Source organism: Budorcas taxicolor, chromosome 16 (assembly GCF_023091745.1).
Source record: "Budorcas taxicolor isolate Tak-1 chromosome 16, Takin1.1, whole genome shotgun sequence".
NCBI lineage: Eukaryota > Metazoa > Chordata > Mammalia > Artiodactyla > Bovidae > Budorcas > Budorcas taxicolor.
The window spans coordinates 24492146-24510540 of NC_068925.1; the positions used below are offsets into that span (position 1 = coordinate 24492146).

At 38.6% G+C, this 18395-nt stretch overlaps 1 protein-coding gene across 1 annotated transcript in view; it reads right to left on the reverse strand.

The window, feature by feature from the left end:
* The window catches only part of EPRS1 (glutamyl-prolyl-tRNA synthetase 1), a 64791-nt gene that overhangs the window by 29199 nt on the left and 17197 nt on the right, over positions 1–18395 (reverse strand). Inside the window, exons 9-18 of the mRNA XM_052653457.1 lie at positions 17880–18051; positions 15960–16193; positions 15049–15133; positions 14577–14636; positions 9803–9913; positions 6378–6514; positions 5170–5377; positions 4613–4725; positions 3174–3291; positions 1669–2025 (exon numbers count right to left, since the gene is read on the reverse strand). Coding sequence (XP_052509417.1) covers positions 1669–2025; positions 3174–3291; positions 4613–4725; positions 5170–5377; positions 6378–6514; positions 9803–9913; positions 14577–14636; positions 15049–15133; positions 15960–16193; positions 17880–18051 — 1595 coding nt within the window. The remainder of the gene's footprint in view (positions 1–1668; positions 2026–3173; positions 3292–4612; positions 4726–5169; positions 5378–6377; positions 6515–9802; positions 9914–14576; positions 14637–15048; positions 15134–15959; positions 16194–17879; positions 18052–18395) is intronic.

The following is an 18395-nucleotide window of genomic DNA, read 5'->3' on the forward strand; positions in this document are numbered from 1 at the left end:
TCTAGAACGGGGACCATGCTTAGGAAATGAGATAGAGAGAGTACAAAATGCTCCTAACCTCACCACAAGACAGGAAATAGCAAGGATTTATATCCCCAACAATACATCTATCAGTCTTCACTCCTTGAAGCAAAGCTGTTTCAGCGCATCACAGCTCTGCAGAGCTTCAACAGGCTAATTAAAGAGAAAAACCTTCTCATACTTCACAGTGAGAGAGACAGGAAAATATCAATAATAACTGCTGGAGCAAAGCCCCAAGATCTCCCCAAAGCATTTTCTCTCCTCACCAGAAGGCAAAGGTCCACAGATGAAAGACTCTTAGGGTACAGAGTCTCCAGTCAGAGGCAGAAAAACTCGTTAATGAGGTGAGGAATTTACAACCACAAATCACTCAATCATTCTCCAACCCAAGCCCAGGATGCTGATGAGACAACAGATCCCCAGGAGGATTTCAGAACAAATCTCCAGTTACGTAAGTCAGGCCCAGTGGTCCATCACATCTCTCCATGTTCATGCCACAACCCACATTCTACAATTTTTGGTAGCTTATCCAGTTACAGTACTATTAACTTGATATTTTAGATCTTGTTACTTTCTGAGTATAGAAACTACATACCCTGATTATTAAACATGATTTTTCTATCGCAGAGGCCATTCCTTTTGTCTCTTATTTTGAGCAAGCAATCCTGTTCCAAAATCAGTGCTACCACCCACTTGGCTAAACGTTTTGCCTAAAGATATTATTGAAATGAAATGAAATGTATTGCTGTTGTTTAGTCGCTCAGTGGTGTCCAACTCTTTTCCAAGTCCTGACTGTAGCCTGCCAGGCTCCTTTCTTTGTCCATGGGATTTCCCAGGCAAGAATCCTGGAATGGGTTGCAATTTTCTTCTCCAGGGGATCTTCCTGACCCAGGGATTGAATTCATGTCTCCTGCATCAGCAAGTGGATTCTTAATTACTAAGCCACCAGGGAAGCCCAGTGAAATGTATACTTCAGTCAAAATGTGGTTATCACTTGAAGGCTCCCCTACAAAAAATCTGAAATAGTCACTGACAGACAATTCTTTATTCCCTGCATGCACCCTGAACTTTTGCTTGTGCTATCTTCTATATCCAGTCCTAGGACAGCAGCATCAATATCACCTGGGCAACTTTTTACAAATGCACAACCTCTGCACACTCTGGACTTACTGGAGCTGACACTCCAGAGGTGGAGCCCAGCAACCTGTTTCTGAGAGAGCTCGCCAATAATTCTGATGTACAATAAAGCTTGAGAACCACAGAGCTGGACTTTCAGTACCTCCTCTGAAAGTCATTCATCTTAAAGGGCTTCTACTTCAGGACTGGTTTCAATATTCTTTCTGTTTCTTCCTTCCCTGCCACTTACAGCCACAGACACTTCTGAGAGCAATTTACATATATCACCCAGGATTATAGCCTGTATACGGTTCTTCCTCAGCCCCTCTCCCCCTCTGGATGGTCAGCTGTGTCTCATCAATATCTCCAGAGCCTGGCACAAGCATGCATCAGTAAACGTTGACTGTTACATCAAAATACTGAATCAGACAGTCTACAGACAACACGTCTTATGAGAAAATGGGACTGGCCAGATTGCTGGACCTCATGAGGTTACCAACAACGTGTCTAAACTCCTTCCAGGATACTGACCTTAGGGGCTTTCTCGGCTTTCAGTTTACGGACCACTTCTCCTTGTGCGGCAACTTCATCATACAGAGATTTACTTTCCACAATATTTGATGATGATTTAGAAGAAATATTCTGTCCTGCTGCAGCGGGAGGATTTCCAGGCTTATATTCCTGGCCAGTTTTCTCCTTATATTCAGCCTTCAAAGCCAAAAGCTGTTTTACAGCTGCATCTGTATCTTCCTTCGTGGCTTTCCTGGCTTTTAATTCACGAACCACGTCCCCCTGGGCAGCGATTCTGTTGTAAAGGACCAAGGAATCCTCAGATGTAGCACAAGTGCTCAAAGAAGGAGCCGATCTTGTCTTGAGAGGTGTAGATGCCTACCGATGCAGAAAACCAAAAACAGAATTATTAATTTGTGTTAAATATCTTTACACAAAATTTTATCAACTATTTTATAATATTTTAAGATAAACACAAAATTTTAAAATGCTCATCTCTTTAAAAAGTTTAGGGAAGGGAGGTGGGAGGGGGGTTCATGTTTGGGAGCGCACGTACACCCGTGGTGGATTCATGTCAATGTACGGCAAAACCAATACACTATTGTAAAATAAAGTAAAACTGAAAGAAAAAAAAAAAAAAGTTTAGGGAAATCCCTGGTGGTCCAGTGGTTAGGACTCTGTGCTTCCACTGCAGGGAACTTGAATTCAATCCCTGATCAGGGCACTTAGATCCTGCAAGCCACGTGATGCAGTCAAAAAACTTTTTTTCTTAAAGTTCAAATGAACAACCTCATTCCTTAAAAAAACAAAAAAAAGTATCCTAATAAAAAGTAACAGGAATAAACAAAGGTAGAGGTACACAGATATTCATGAAGTGCTTTTTATCATAGTAAAAACCTGAAGCTAAATCTTTACCATTAGGAGACTATTTAAAGAAATGAGAAAGTGAAAGTGAAAGTCGTTCAGTCACGTCTGACTCTTTGCAACCCCGTGGACTACACAGTCTGTGGAATTCTCCAGACCAGAATACTGGAGTGGGTAGCCGTAACCTTCTCCAAGGGATCTTCCCAACCCAGGGATTGAACCCAAGTCTCCCGCCTTGTAGGCGGATTCTTTACCAGCTGAGCCACAAGGGAAGCCCAAGAATATTGGAGTGGGTAGCCCATCCCTTCTCCAGCAGATCTTCCCAACCCAGGAATCAAACCGGGGTCTCCTGCATTGCAGGCAGATTCTTTACCAACTGAGGTATCAAGGAAGCCCAAGAAATTATAACACACCCAACAAATCTGAGAACAAACCACTGCCAGTACCAACATACTAGCAGTGCAACCCTGAATTAGTTATTAACACTTAAGGCTTTTACTTTTTTAAAAGATTAACATTTATAATTTGCATACTTTTCTATATTCATATTATATATATATATTAAAGACTTAATTTAAAAGCAAAGAAAAAGAAATAAAGTCTAAATCCTAGGACAGAAAGACCACTGATTAGACACATATCCATAGAAGTCAATTACTTGCCTCATTCTTTGTTGTTTCTACTTTGGTCTTCTCCTTTGAACCAGATGTTGGCATTTCCTTCGTGTGTCCATCAGGAATGTATATCAGAATGCATGGGGCTTCTATGCAGCTATATGGACTAAAAAGAAAATGAAGGGACAAAAAAGTTTATCTGAGCAGCAATTGAATTCCTGCATTAATTCAATGGCACTGTTAATGCTTTTCAAAGTATAAGTAAATAGTCCATTCTCTTATTCACATCACAGTTTCTTCAGAGTAGTTTAAAAATTGACAGTGCTAATCATAAACTTCCACTTTATGAGCGTTCATGGATATAAACCTGCTAAATAAGTGCAGGACAAAGGTGTACCTACTTTGGCCACCAGAAATGGCAATAGTGGATATTCATGTCTCACTCCTGATTTAAACGAAATGCATCCACGTACAACTAATCTGCTTATAAGCAGAAGAATTTCTAGAAAACATTTATTTTACTAGAATTTCTCAATTCTAAAGGGTACAGTAATTAGCAGAATCCACCACCCGAGACTATCCCTATGCAAAAAAAAAATTTTTCAAATTTTATAGTAAAGGCCACAGAGTAAAAATAAGAGAATCTGATAACCAGAGAATCCTATATATCTCTTCAGTATATTTTAATATGGCCTTGCTGCTGCTGCTGCTAAGTCGCTTCAGTCGTGTCCGACTCTGTGTGACCCCATACACAGCAGCCCACCAGGCTCCCCCGTCCCTGGGATTCTCCAGGCAAGAACACTGGAGTGGGTTGTCATTTCCTTCTCCAATGCATGAAAGTGAAGTCGCTCAGTCGTGTCTGACTCTTAGCGACACCGTGGACTGTAGCCTATCAGGATCCTCTGTCCATGGCATTCTCCAGGCAAGAATACTGGAGTGGGTTGCCACTGATATGGCCTTACCGAGATATAATTCACATACCAAAAAATCCACCCTTTGAAAATATACAATTCAGTGGCTACATATGTGCAACCCATCACTACTATCTGATTTTAAAACATTTACATCACCCTAAAAAGAAACAATTTTGCCTTCTGCATTTATCACTTTCTAGTCTCCCAGTCCTCTGGGCCCTGCTGCGCTATTTATATTTTACAATATACCTACTCAAAATACACAATGAAGAAAAGGTAGTTAAGTTATAATTTAATCCAAAGATAACACTTAAATTTTTTCTTTTTACTTGGACCACATGAAGATGTATTATAAGATGGTTTAGTTTTAGAAGTAAAAGTTGTTAATATTATGCTATTTCAATGTTAACACTTGTTACAATAAAGTCTGAAAAGAAATACAGAGTAACAGATGAAACAGGAACAGAGAATAATGTCAGGTACATTATTTTAGTGGCACTTCAACTTCTGAAATATTATTTACTCCAAGAACTTAAAGCATTTTCATTTAAATGTCTGGTTATATTGATTTACCTAACGGGTTCATAAGGTTGATCACATATGAAGAAGCCTCTTCTCTGGAGTTGTATAATGTCTCCTTTTTTCAAATCCTTAAGGCAGGGATCCCCCAGCATTAGTTCTTCATGCTGTAAAGATGATATTAGGCCAACATACACTGTCTTAAAATTATCAGAGCACTGGGCTTTTTCCTGGTGGTACAGTGGATAAGAACCTGCCTGCCAATGCAGCAGACACAAGAGGAATTCTTGGTCCAGAAGATTACACATGCCCTGGAGCAACTAAGTCCACGTACCACAACTACTGAGTCTAGAGCCTGGGAGCCGCAACTACTGAAGCTTGTGTGCCCCAGTGCCCGTGCTCCACAACAAGAGAAGCCACCACAATGAGAAGCCCACGTACCACGACTACAGGGTAGCCCCCACTCACACTCACTGCAACTAGAGAAAAGCCCTCCCAGCAATGAAGACCAAGGAGAGCCAAAAATAAATTAAAAAAAATTTTTTTTTTTTTAATTCTAAAGAAAAGTTAACACAGAGGGAAATGAAATAGGGTTTCTTTTAGGAGGCTACCTTACTGTTTTTGTTGACATACTGCTTAAAGTCCTCATCTTTTCCCAGCACGGGCTTCGTGATCAAGTGCTCGTACGTGACACAGATTGCTGGGACAGGAAGTGCATGTTCCGTCTCTGCAAGCCAAGTGATCTTAGTGGTTTTCTTGTAGTCTTTGTTCTCTAAATTCAATTTTGCGTCAAGAGATACAATTTTGCCTTCTGCATTTCTAAAAATAAGATGGAAAAGTAGTTTCAGAAAACAAACCTTCACTGTCACAAGGGCATTATTTTGTTCCGTACCTGTAATAAACAAGGAATTTTCTTTGGAAAAATTTCAAACACTTTCTGAGTTTCTGATAAGTACCAGACATGAACTAGTTAAGAGATGAATAAAGTATAACCCCTACTATCAGGATAGTAGTATGTGCCAGACCCACATAAATCCAATAAAGAACATGAATGTGTTTATGAATCTTAAAGTCACCTGAAGTAAGCATTAAAAAAGCCAAAATACTGTTTTCAAAACATTTAGCAATTACTCGAAATATATGTAATGATGGGACAACTGAGATTTCAGAGTCTACTAAATTAATCTTAACATACTATGTCCCACTATAATAACTGGCAAGCTAATTAAATTTAAAGTAGATTTTAGGATAAAGAATGCTATATATACATTCCCAAGGATCTCTCCCATTATGCAACTGTATACTGAGAATTATATAATAAAAGGAGGGCCCTAAATAGTAGAACTATTTTTTATATCTACATGTAGTCATTTTCAGGCTTTCCTGGCAGCTCAGATGGTAAAGAATCTGCCTGCAATTCAGGAGACCTGGGTTTGATCCCTGGGTTGGTAAGATCCCCTGGAGGAGGGCATGGCAACCCACTCCAGTATTCTTGCTTGGAGAATCCCCATGGACAGAGAAGCCTGGTGGGCTACAGTCTACAGAGCTGCAAAGAACTGGACACGACTGAGTGACTAAGCACAGTAGTCATTTCCAACATCACAAGCAAAAGATACCCTAACATTCTAATATTCTATAAACATACTGAAACATACATGGGGGAAAAAATTTAATGTGTCCAGAATTTGCAGCATCTATGCATGGGGAGATTTAATAGCCAGCATCATGAATTGGTCTGAATTAGGTAATTTTCAATAAATCAATAAACATCACAGACTTCTCTCCCATATTTATTTGAAAACAAACCAAAAGTTCTTACTTGTGTATTTTAGTAATGTTGATGTTGCCCCAGTTTATAAATGTAACCATCTCACCCTCTGACAATGTCTCTGCATCAGCACCTTCGATGAAAACTTTAGAACTATACCACACGGGCTTCAAGCCAACATCAGGATTCTGATTGATAAAAAAAAGAGAGAGTGTGTTGGTTGAAACATTTAACTATTGAACTCAGTATGCAAATTTATATGTATTCATTTTATTCCTTCACACAAAGAGAAGTCCTCTATATCAATCTGATTCCCAGTTAATTGACCCTGGGGCAGATGCCTGCACAATAATGTAATCGAGTCAGATGAGGTGGTCTGCCCCAAGATTACTTCCAGCCTAAAACACTCATTCTTTGTTTTTAGGGCTGAAGCTGTACTTTTCTGTGTCCCTCCAACCAGAATCTGCTCAGCTAGACTCAAAATCTCACTGCTTTTGCAGCAAAGGGGAAAATAAAGTCATTTCTCATCAGTGGCTATCGAACATCCTAGGAACAGATATCATCCTAGCAGGAAACAACAGATGTTTCAGGTTTTAGAGACAAATTTTAAGGGCAGCAGTATACGTGTAAGAAAGAAACTTTCTGCCATCTCAGTATGTATTATATGAAGAAAAGAGACATGCGGAATAAGGAGAATGCTACATTGGTTAAATTTTAGATTCTTGTTTGAACAAAATCAAAAGAGAAAAGTATAAGAAGATCCTTTGAATAAATCTTAAATAACCAGTATTTAATAACTGTTCATTGAATGAACCAACGCCTTGAGGAAAATAAGTATGCTGCAACAACTTATGCTATGCTGGGCTCAGAACAGAATACTGACAGGCTAAATATAGAGCATTTTGTGAGGAAAATGATAATGAAAATTCCACAGGTCAAACTGGGTGGTACCGTCATCAGTGCTTCCTAATCAATTACTTAACTATTACCTATTCTTTATTATTACATATTCTTTAACTATTAACTAAGCTATCTGACTATAACTATCATTTTAACAAACAAGCACCCTTAAAAGCTTTATTATCACTATTTCGATTTTAACACATTAAGTTAGCTTCACATTTAAGCTAACTGTAGTGGGTGATATCGTATCAGGAACCACCATTCACCTGGTTGAACCAATCAGATAAAAAACAGGCAAAGGTAAAGCCAAATCAATCAATCACACAGAGAGACAGACATTCCCCAAATCTCATTAGGTGTATCATTAAACAAAGTCTTCAAAATTAAAAGAAGCTAATGTCATACGGAGAAAGGCAATCATAAAGCTACAACTCAGGACATTTATAGCTCTTCATGAAGCATATTCCCTGGAGAAGGAAATGGCAACCCACTCCAGTATTCTCGCCTGGGAAATCCCATGGACAGAGGAGCCTGGCGGGCCACAGTCCATGAGATCCCAAAGAACTGGACACAACTGAGCAACTAAACAGCAACAATGAAGCATATTATCAGCATGTGAGTTAGTCTATGAGCATAACATAGTTATGAGAGGATTAGTATACAACTGAGTTAGTCTACGGATATAAGCTTCATTATATAACAAGGATATTTATAGACAACTCACAAAACTGGAACAAAAGTATCTATTTTTGCTTCTAGATTATCAACCTAGCAGTCATGACCAAGTGAGACAACAACCAGGGCTTAACTAAGAGAAACTGTCTGCTACTTGTATTTAGATTTATAGTCACAATTTAGACAAATAGGTATCATTTTCACTTCACTGATATTTTCAAAATCAGAGCCAATGGCTGTGTGATAGACTGCGGACACAGCTCTGATTCAATACTACTAGGTCAAATGTTTTGGCTTAAAGGCAAAGGCAACAGTGAGCAACCCAGTTAATAAAAAATGTATCTCAGCTTTCACACAGAGATAAGAGCAGGGATTATGTAAAATCTCCAGGAAGAAGTAAATTCTTATTACATGCTAATGTGCTATTTCTACAAAATAAAAAATAGGCACCAACTGAGTGTAACAGTTCTGCGTGATGTGCTGCTGCTGCTGCTAAGTCGCTTCAGTGGACAGTATTAATACTACTACTAGAATAAACTTCCTCAGTAAGAAATCCACAAAATTATTTACTTTTCACTTAGTGTCAAATTCTTAAATAGCCCATACAGTCCAACATCAAGAAAACAAAAACGCCAATTTAAAAATGGACAGAAGCAGCAAACAGATGTCATGCCAAAGAGAAAATGCAAATGGCCAACAGGTATATGAAAAGATGCTCAGTATCACTAATCATCAGGGGAATACAAATTAAAACCGCAATGAGGTATCACCTTACACCTTTGAGAATGCCCATCATCAAAAAAAGAACACAAAGGGCAAATGTTGGCGAGTATGTGGAAAAAAGACAACCCCTGCACACTGTTGATGGGAATGTAAGTTGGTACGGCCACTGTGGAAAACAGTATGGAGGGTTCTCAAAAAACTAAACATAGAACTACCATATGACGCAGCAATTCCACTCCTGGGTATATCCAAAAAAACCCAAAACACAAACTCAAAAAGATACATGAACTCCAATGTGCACAGCAGCATTACTTAAAATTGCAGAGATATGGAAGCAACCTAAATGCCCATTAACAGATGAATGGATAAGAAAATGTGGTGTGTACATGTACACGCACACACATACAGAAATACTATACGGTCATAAAAAAGAAAAGATTTTGTCATCTGCAGCAACACGGATGGACAGGAGGGGCATGACGCTAAGCAAAGTCAGTCAGATAAAAACAAAGTAAAATAAAGTGATATACCGTGCGATATCACTTCTACGGGGAATCTAAAAAACAAAACAAACTAGAATATAACAACAACAACAACAAAAGCAGACTCACAGACATGGACAGCAAACCAGTGGTTACCAGTGGAGAACAGGTCGGGGACAGGACAATCCAGGGGTGAGGGAGTGAAAGATACAAACTAACAGGTGTAGGAGAAGCTCAAGGATGTACAACATGGGGAATACAGCCACTTGGTAGTAACTGTAAACAAAAAAGTGTTAGTCACTCAGTCGTGTCTGACTCTTTGCGACCCTATGACTATAGCCCACCAGGCTCCTCTGTCCATGGGGATTCTCCAGGCAAGAATACTGGTGTGGGTAGCCATTCCCTTCTCCAGGGGATCATCCCAACCCAAAGATCAAACTCAGGTCTCCTGCACTGCAGGCAGATTTTTTTTTTACCATCTGAGACACCAGGGAACCCCATAAACAGAAAGCAATCTTTAAAAATTGTATAAAAAATTTTAAAAAACTTAAAAATTAGTGTGACATCCTGACAAATGATGCTGGATAGAAATTATCCCCAAGTCATGCTACTGCCACCTCAGCACATTTTCCCTGTGATTATCCTGCTCCTTTTTTAACAGACAGGACATCACTGGTAAGACTGCAGGGAGACCTTCGGGTGTTTGGCGACTTCCTTCATCTCCTCCTGGGCCTCGGGGACGTTCACTGGGACCACCTCTTTCTTCAGTAATGCAACGTATCGTGGAGCCACTGGGTCAATAACCTGCAACAAAGGCATCCTTGTGTGAAAACAAGTCACACTTTTTTTTAAACTTCATCAATAAAATAAATAATAGCACAGAACTACTAACTGGTATTCTTTGTTACTGCATTTACTAATTTTTGGTTTACCTGCTAACTGTTATCTAATGTTTAAGCTGTCAAGTAGGGAAAAAAAAATAATCATAAGCAAAGACTACCTGAAGGATTTAGAGTTCCTCTCCAAGAAAAGCTACTGACAAGTGAAAAGAAACCAATAGATAAAGCATAATATGAGAAGAGATATTTTGAAAATAATTTTTTACCTCTGATATTTGAAAGCAAAATTATTCTGTGGGGTGATATAGCAATCCTACAGGTAAATGTGATACTCCATTTTGTACTGTTAGAGAAGACTGTTGTGAAGGAATAGAGATATTTTCTATAAGCAGTGTCAGGCGACATCCCACCACCAGAAGCAAATAGCATTAGGTCACTATAATAAGGCAATTATATAGATTAAAAGTAAATGTGATATTTCTCCTGGTCTGCATGCTATATATATACACACACACACATATATAGGGACCACTGTGTTTCCAGTACCTAGCAAGGGCCTGGAACATACATGAAATGGATACGTATTTACAGGTGAAATGAATGAATGGTGGTAAGCATTACATTCTAACTTCCTCTACCACCAAAACAGAAGCAGCATCCCTTTCTGGATGTGACGTATTTTTCTCACTTCTCTATTCAATTTACAGTTATCCATGATGACCAATCACAACAGCAGTATTTAGATAAAGCATTTGCAAGAAAAATGTAGACAGAAGCACATGACAAGTCAAACAGATAAGTAAAGTAATAAAAGTCACTTTTTTCCCATTAGAAGGATGCAGGAAATAGTGGTATGGCTAATTAAACCTGGTTCTGTTTGTTTGGGTTTATATTGGGGTTTTTGTTGTTGCTATTGTTTGGCTGGTATTGTGCTGTTGTTGATTGCTTTGAGAGCATTTTTCTGCTTCCCTGTAAAACTCTGATGTACTCAGAGAAGAAACCATGTGCAGAGGGTCAGAAAGAAAAGTTTGAAAAGCCATCTAACTTCACCTTGATTGCTACTCCTTACCTGCTTATATTAACATTTCATGCCAGTACTAAATCAGCGTCAGCCTCCTTCTAAACTTACTGTTTCATCCTGTCCTTCCCTGAGGTTTTAAAGTCATCCTTGTTGGTTAAGAGGTTCCTTCCCTCAGCGTCTACTGGGTTAGAATGATCACAGATTTAATTTGTGACTACTCAGTTTAGTTATTTACGCCAGTAAGATTCAGTTTCTCCTTTTAAAGATGTTAAACCTAGCTGACTCAACCTGAGAAACTTACTTCAGTTCAGTTCCCTCAGCTGACAAAGAGAGCAGAAGACAGCTTCTCACACTTGACTAACAACGCCCACTTAGGGCACTGGCCGGCACAGCTTTTTTAAAATTTTATTTATTTAGTCACTGGCTGTGCCGGGTCTTCATCGCTGCACGGGCTTTTTCTCTAGTTGCAGCAAGCGGGGGCTGCTCTCTAGCTGTGGTGCATGAGCTTCCCACTGTAGCAGCTTCTCTTCTTGCTGGGCACGGGCTCTGGGGCGTGCAGGCTTCAGTGGTTGATCTCAGCCTCTAGAGCAGGGCAGGAGTTGTGGTGCAGGAGCTTGGCTGCTCCACATGTGTGGGATCTTCCCAGACCAGGGATCAAACCCGTGTCTCCTGCATCGGCAGGCGGATTCTTTACCACTGAGCAACCAAGAAAGCCTGCTGGCACAGATTTTTAGGCCACTTAACCCTGAAGGACTATGATTCTAATGATTTGAAGTCTAGAAATCTATTTTTAAACAAGCATTCCACAGGATGGTTAGGATCAGACAAGTTTGAGACGTCTTGACTAGAAGATTTTAAAGTCTTGGGAGTTCCCTGGCAGTCCAGTGGCTATGCTGGACTCTATGCTCCCAATGCAGGGCAGACAGGTTCTATCCCTGGGTGGGAGACTAAGATCCTGTATGTCACACAGCATGGCCAAAAATAAAAAAATTTTGAGTTTTTCTCAGTCTGAAATTGTACACAATTCTCAAAATCTCTGGATCAGTGGTTTCAAATTACTCCAAAGAGTCCAGAGTCTCTTCCTCTGAAGGTGAAGCTTCTGCACTAAGACCAGGGTATTAAGAAAAGGTGTGATATTAGGTATCAAGGCCCGAGTCTTCCCCTGGTCAGCTCCAAAACCCCGGCAGTCAGGCCTTCACACTTCTGGCAGCTTAAAGAAATTCTTCTGGAAAAACTGCCTAGTCCAAGAGATAAGATAGAAAGTTACTGAATGGAGGCTTTTCAACTAATTGGCCCCACCAGACGACCTTACAGAGGGGTACAGCTGACAAGCCTAGTCTTTTCTCAGGGCTTCTCTCGGTCAATGTGTTAAAGATGAGCAGATAACCAAGGCTCACCAGCCAGGTATCTGAGAAATGCCTTTATTATCAAAGAAAAACCAAAATAAACAACCTGGAGGAAAGAGATGTTACATGGGAAAAAAATGCCATTTGATATTATTACAACCATGAAATAGGAACAGGAAGTTATTCTGAAAATTCAGAGCACAAGAGAAATCTTGGAAATAAGAGAGCATGAATGAAAACCTCAACAGAAGCTGATAAGACAGGGCTGAGTACATCTACCAGAAAGGACAGCCAAAAGATGAGATGGAAAATAAGAGAAAAAAGAAACTAGAGAAATAGTCCAAGAGGCCCAACATGTGCTCAAGAAACATTTCAGAGAGAAGACAGACAAAACAGTAGAGAAAAAAAAAACCAGCAGACTTCAAGACAATTTCCCAGAACTGAAGGAATGAGTTTTCAGTCTGGAAGCCACATGTTCTTCCAATGCACAGGAGTGAGAACAGACCCAGCCCAAGGCGCATCCCTGTGAAATTTCAAAGTGAAGAAGCTGCTCCTGTACACCGTCTCAGCAATCCTCATCCCACGCGCCCCTTCCCAGGGAGCTACAGAGGATACAGTACAGCAAAGCAAACAGGCAAGAAAAAGAAAAGGAAGACCCATGAACCAGGTGACCCAGCTCAGAACAGACGCACAGGGAATTTCCGGGATGAGGAGGAAGAACGACCTGTGAAGACGGCGGGGCTTCAGAAGTTAGCGGTTCTCTCATCTGGATCAGATGTGTGCAGCCCCGAAGGCCCTGGCAGAGAAGTCTCCAGAGTGAAAAGATACCTGAGGCGTGTGAACATGCTGGTAGAAAATTTAGACAGCTTGCGGAGAGTCAAAGACAGAATGAGAAATGAAATAAATGAGGGAAACAAAATGAAACAATTAGCCACAAGAAAGCCAACAAGTTATGAGAAAAAGCAGACCACCTAAATTCTCATCTTCCATTGTGATGATGCCTAAAACAAACAAACAAACAAAAATCAAGAAGTAGCAACACACACGTCATTTAGAGATCCGGGCAATTAATACCCGAAAAAACTGTCTGAAAGAGCTGAATGTGATTTATCTAAGGAAAGAAAATGGAAGGAAAGATGGGGGAATATGGTGTTCACGTAACAGACCCTGCAGAATTACTGGCCCGTAGTGAAATGTATTTCTCATATTTGAACCCAAGTGTACATGGGTTATTAATGTAATGAATACCAATGTTAACTTTGCCTGTTAATTTTGCGTGTATTTATTAGTAACTGCAGCAACAGAGAGAACCAATTAATAATTCCCTTATGTATACAAAAACTGACTAAACACAAAAGACTAAATAAAATAAATTCAAGACACATGCGAGACAAGCATCTATTTTTTGAAGCAAGGCATCAGCACAATCAAGCAGCAATACAAATTAAAAAGAAAAAAAAAAGAATTTACAGAACACAATCACAGAAACCATAGTTTAAAACATGGCACTTTAATGATTTGCCTTATTATAGTGTCTAAGCATCTGCTTCCAATTAACAAGGTCAATATGCAGTATTCCTCATTTGACTTTTATTCAAGACAGTTTTTTTCTTAAAGCTGGATTCAATAATACACAGGAATTATAATTAACGAACCTTTGATATAATTCAACGAAACATGTAACTTTAAAACTATGTCCTCTAAGTACACAAGGGAACAGGTGAATGGAGTTAGCCAAGTCTTCCCTTTGCCACTAAGAAAACTAGAGGACATGTTATTTTAAACTAGGAATAATGCATTTTCAGTGGGTTTGTATAAGCAAGTCCCTTATATAAATGTGATTGTGCTTCAAAGCTGTATAACATCTCAAGTTATAACATGTAATATGCTAAAAGCTATGTGCTAAATAAGTAAGCCAAATAAAAGCATTAAGTAATACCTTCTTACAGAGAGCTCGCAGCTTGAAAGCAGAAAAATGAAATGCAAAGTGTTCAAAAAAGATTCAAGGAAAAAGCTATTACCATTCCCTAATACTCCAAGTTTGTTTGTTTTGATCATTGTTACTTGTTTGGTATAGTTTATCAGCTTAATGCACGTTACATGTTTAAAAAAGTAAAACATTCCATTTTCCTGAAAATCTGCAAAATTACAATATTCTTCACAAAGTTTTCACTACTATGAGCACACTAATGAATTCTAGATGTATTCTATTACTTAGCAGTTAGACAAGAGAAAAGAGGACCAAGAGCCAAAACATGTACCTTTTTGTTAAATGCCCAAATTTTGTCCCATTCCATGTTCACAACTGAACGTGAAGAACCCTAGAAAAACAATTTAAAAAATGGCTTCAAGGGAAAGAAGTATTAACTAGAATATTTTACGTTAAGCAAGCTAGAAAATAAACCCAACCAATAATTACAAGTTTACTTCCACTGGAATATAAAACTTAAATGTGTACAAACCAATCTGGTTACCCTGAACAGTTAAGCGTCAACAGTCATACACTTCACTGGGTAGAAACACCACAGCTGCCTCTGTCCAACCCTAGCATAGGAGTTTAGGACATTCTCAATTTTCCACTATTATTGGGGTTTATTTTTTTCAAAAACACTCTGCTCTTGCATTGTAAGGAACAAGCAAGGAGTAGAAAGAACAACAGGAATAAAGACCAAAAGGATATTAAATCCTTTTGAAAGTCCAAACAGAGAAGCTGGAAAAGAAACCGTAACTCACCTGAGCAGCAATAAACTGTTTTAGTCCTTCGACCGTCATCCCTCTTCTCAGCACACCACGAACTGTAGGAAACCGTGGGTCATCCCTGGGAAACAGGCAAGCTTTAAGAACCCAGGAGATGTTTCCAACATGTAAGGTACAGAGATTACAAAATACCTTTCTGAATATTATATTCAGTTTCTTAAGGATCTGAACTAACAGCTGGTTACAGTAATTAGGCAGAATACTAATTACTAGTCAATTATTACTAAGTCAAATAAATGTACTACTGCAAACAGTAAAAGTACATTTGAAAAAAAAGACACAGAGGGGACATCTTCAAATACAGAAAACCCAAGCACTACAACATTCTCATTTGCTTTGCATTTAACAAACATTCAAGGTCTCTATTCTACATATGACCGTGAGACACAGATAAGAGACGGTTATTCTGGCATTCATGTTCAAATGCACAGAGATTTGCAATTTTCAGTTACGTCTGCAAAAACACCCTTTGTATGGGGCCCAAGGTAAACTTGCCCTTTATCAAATTCTTCTCCAGAGTAATTATCTAAAATTACACATTATTCAATACATACTTAATATGTGTCACTATTACATGATGGTAACAAAAATACACACATTCTAGTTAATTCAGGTTAAAAAAATATTCTTAGGCTTTTAAGTATGGTGACTCAACTGAACAGATTTCATTCAGAGATTTTCAAACTGTTTCTAGTCCCAAACATGGGCACTCCATGTTTGCAGCATTAAAACAAAAGGGAATACCTGAGAAACTGGATAAAAGAAAGAGAAGGACCAGAAACCCAACAGGCATACCCATTTCAACTCCTCCCATTCATCCTCCCCAAACCTCCAAGCAGTTTAAAATTAGTTTTACTTCTCTCAATTCTAGATAACAGCAAACATACCATCCATCTACTAGTCCTTCATTGACAAACCACGTGAGTTTTCTTTTGGACAGCACTGTGTTGTTGAGATTCAGCCGACTGTATTCCCAAATAAATGGTTTTCTTATGCCCAACGCCTCAATAATCCAGTAGAACTGTTCATCTCTGTCATGGTATTCTGTTGTTCTCAGGGCGTGTGTAACACCTTCAATGCTGTCAACTATGGGGCAGGCAAAATCATATGTCGGATAAACACTAGAAAAAGAGTATTTTTGAAAATCAGTAAAGAATTTTACCCTTTTCATCTTAGACATTATAAACAACAATACTAAAATATAATTCTTTACAAAATAAGAGTTTCTTAAAACAACAGGTATTATGAGTCATAATACTCAAAGTACATCAAAATTTATCAGACGTTGAGGACAATGAATCAGTTACTCAACATTCAAACAAACAGGCTAATTTGCAATTTATAAAATAATTGGATATTGCTGCAGTGAATTCTATAATCATATTTCTGTAATAGTCAATGTATACCATGGAAGGAAAGTAATAATTTTGAGGAAACTGAGTTTTTCAGTATCTTAAATAAATTCCACACAAGTAAATCTCTAGCTTTAATACCTTCACAATTAAAAATACATTCAAGAACAGTGTTTCTCCTTCTCTGACAAAGTAAAAGAGAAGAAAATTAGTAGGTAATTCCACTTAAGATGGAACAGTTGTAAAAACAATTTGTCTTAAAAAATGTACACAACACATGCATTTTCATTTGAATTTTTTAAGGTATATCACTGCATTATACCTTCTAATTTTTAAGATACAATTTAATTAAGATGCTACTACAGTATGGCTTGAGATTATTTGACACTAAAAATGTACATCCAAATATACTTTTCCAAATGTACTCAGAGTATTTGTTTAGTAAAACAAGGAGTAAATACCCTGTTAAAAATGGACATATAAACACACACACACCCATATATACATGAAGTGTTTGTCTACGTACACATTTGCACCCCCAAGTTTAAAGAAAATCACATTAGGAAACCAGGTAATCATTTACAGTCACCCATCTCTTCAAGAGTTACAATTCAGTATTTGTAAGCAATAGGAAGGAGAAGGCAATGGCACTCCATTCCAGTACTTTTGCCTGGAAAATCCCATGGATGGAAGAGCCTGGTAGGCTGCAGTCCATGGGGTCGCTAATAGTCGGGAACGACTAAGTGACTTCACTTTCCCTTTTCACTTTCATGCATTGGAGAAGGAAATGGCAACCCACTCCAGTGTTCTTGCCTGGAGAATCCCAGGGATGGGGGAGCCTGGTGGGCTGCTGTCTATGGGGTGGCACAGAGTCGGACACGACTGAAGCGACTTAGCAGCAGCAGCAGGCTTCTTCAAAGTATAAGAAAATATATTCTGTGCTTATTATATAAATTAATGGCAGGGTGAGGGGCATTTAAAGGAAAAAAAAAATCTGTTAACCTGAAAACCCACACCGAAAATCAACCGAAAGTAGAAAAAACACATGATATTTTTTTGTAATGTTCACATTTCTTTAAATTTTCAATTCTATCACATTTACGAATCAACTTACACCTAGCAGAATCAAAGTTTATAACAGGGAAAGAAGCATCTTCATCTAAAAATACACACCATGGTATACCTAATCAGTACATAAAAAGCAACTTTCGGCAGACTCAGGAAACTTTATAGATGGAAACCATCCTAAAAATAACCTAGTATAATAATCTTAATTGACAAGTGAATGACAGCCCAGGAGGCTAGGCTGCCTGCCTTACTGGTCATTTAATCCATGGAAGAACAAAGATCCAGATCTCTTAACTACTCTGCAGTAACTCCCTACCCTGTGTTTACAGAGAGCCTCAAAGCAAAAGCACAGGAAGCTACTGAGCATAATGAAAGCAATACACCTACTTGTATTTATTCCCAGTTCTTGGGTGGGGTTGAATCTTGCAGCGATAAAGTGTCGGGTCTCTCATGCAGCCATTGTTACTACTCATGTCAATTTTTGCTCGCAAACAACAGGACTGACCAAACTGGCTTCCTTTTTTCATTTCTTCCCACATTTGCAGATTCTTCTCCACAGCTATAAAATGAGAGTTATACTACAGTTTATCTAATCAGCACTGCTAATCTGGTTGAAAACAAATTCTTTTAACAGTCTTCTAATTTGATACAAAATTTTCACATTCTGATTTTATATTATAAGCACACTCCACTAGTTTAAAAGTACTTAATGGTTCCAGTATCTGATACCAAGTGAAAATGTGTTTGTTTTTTTTTAATAAAGAAGTCTCACAAAACATTTGAATACGCTCTATTTTAGAAGTCAATATATTCCACTAATATAGTACTGGTGAGGGGTAAGAGTGGATGTCTGAGGCCTGAAGGTTTCTCTTATCCAGTTTTTCCACGTTCCCATCATGGCAC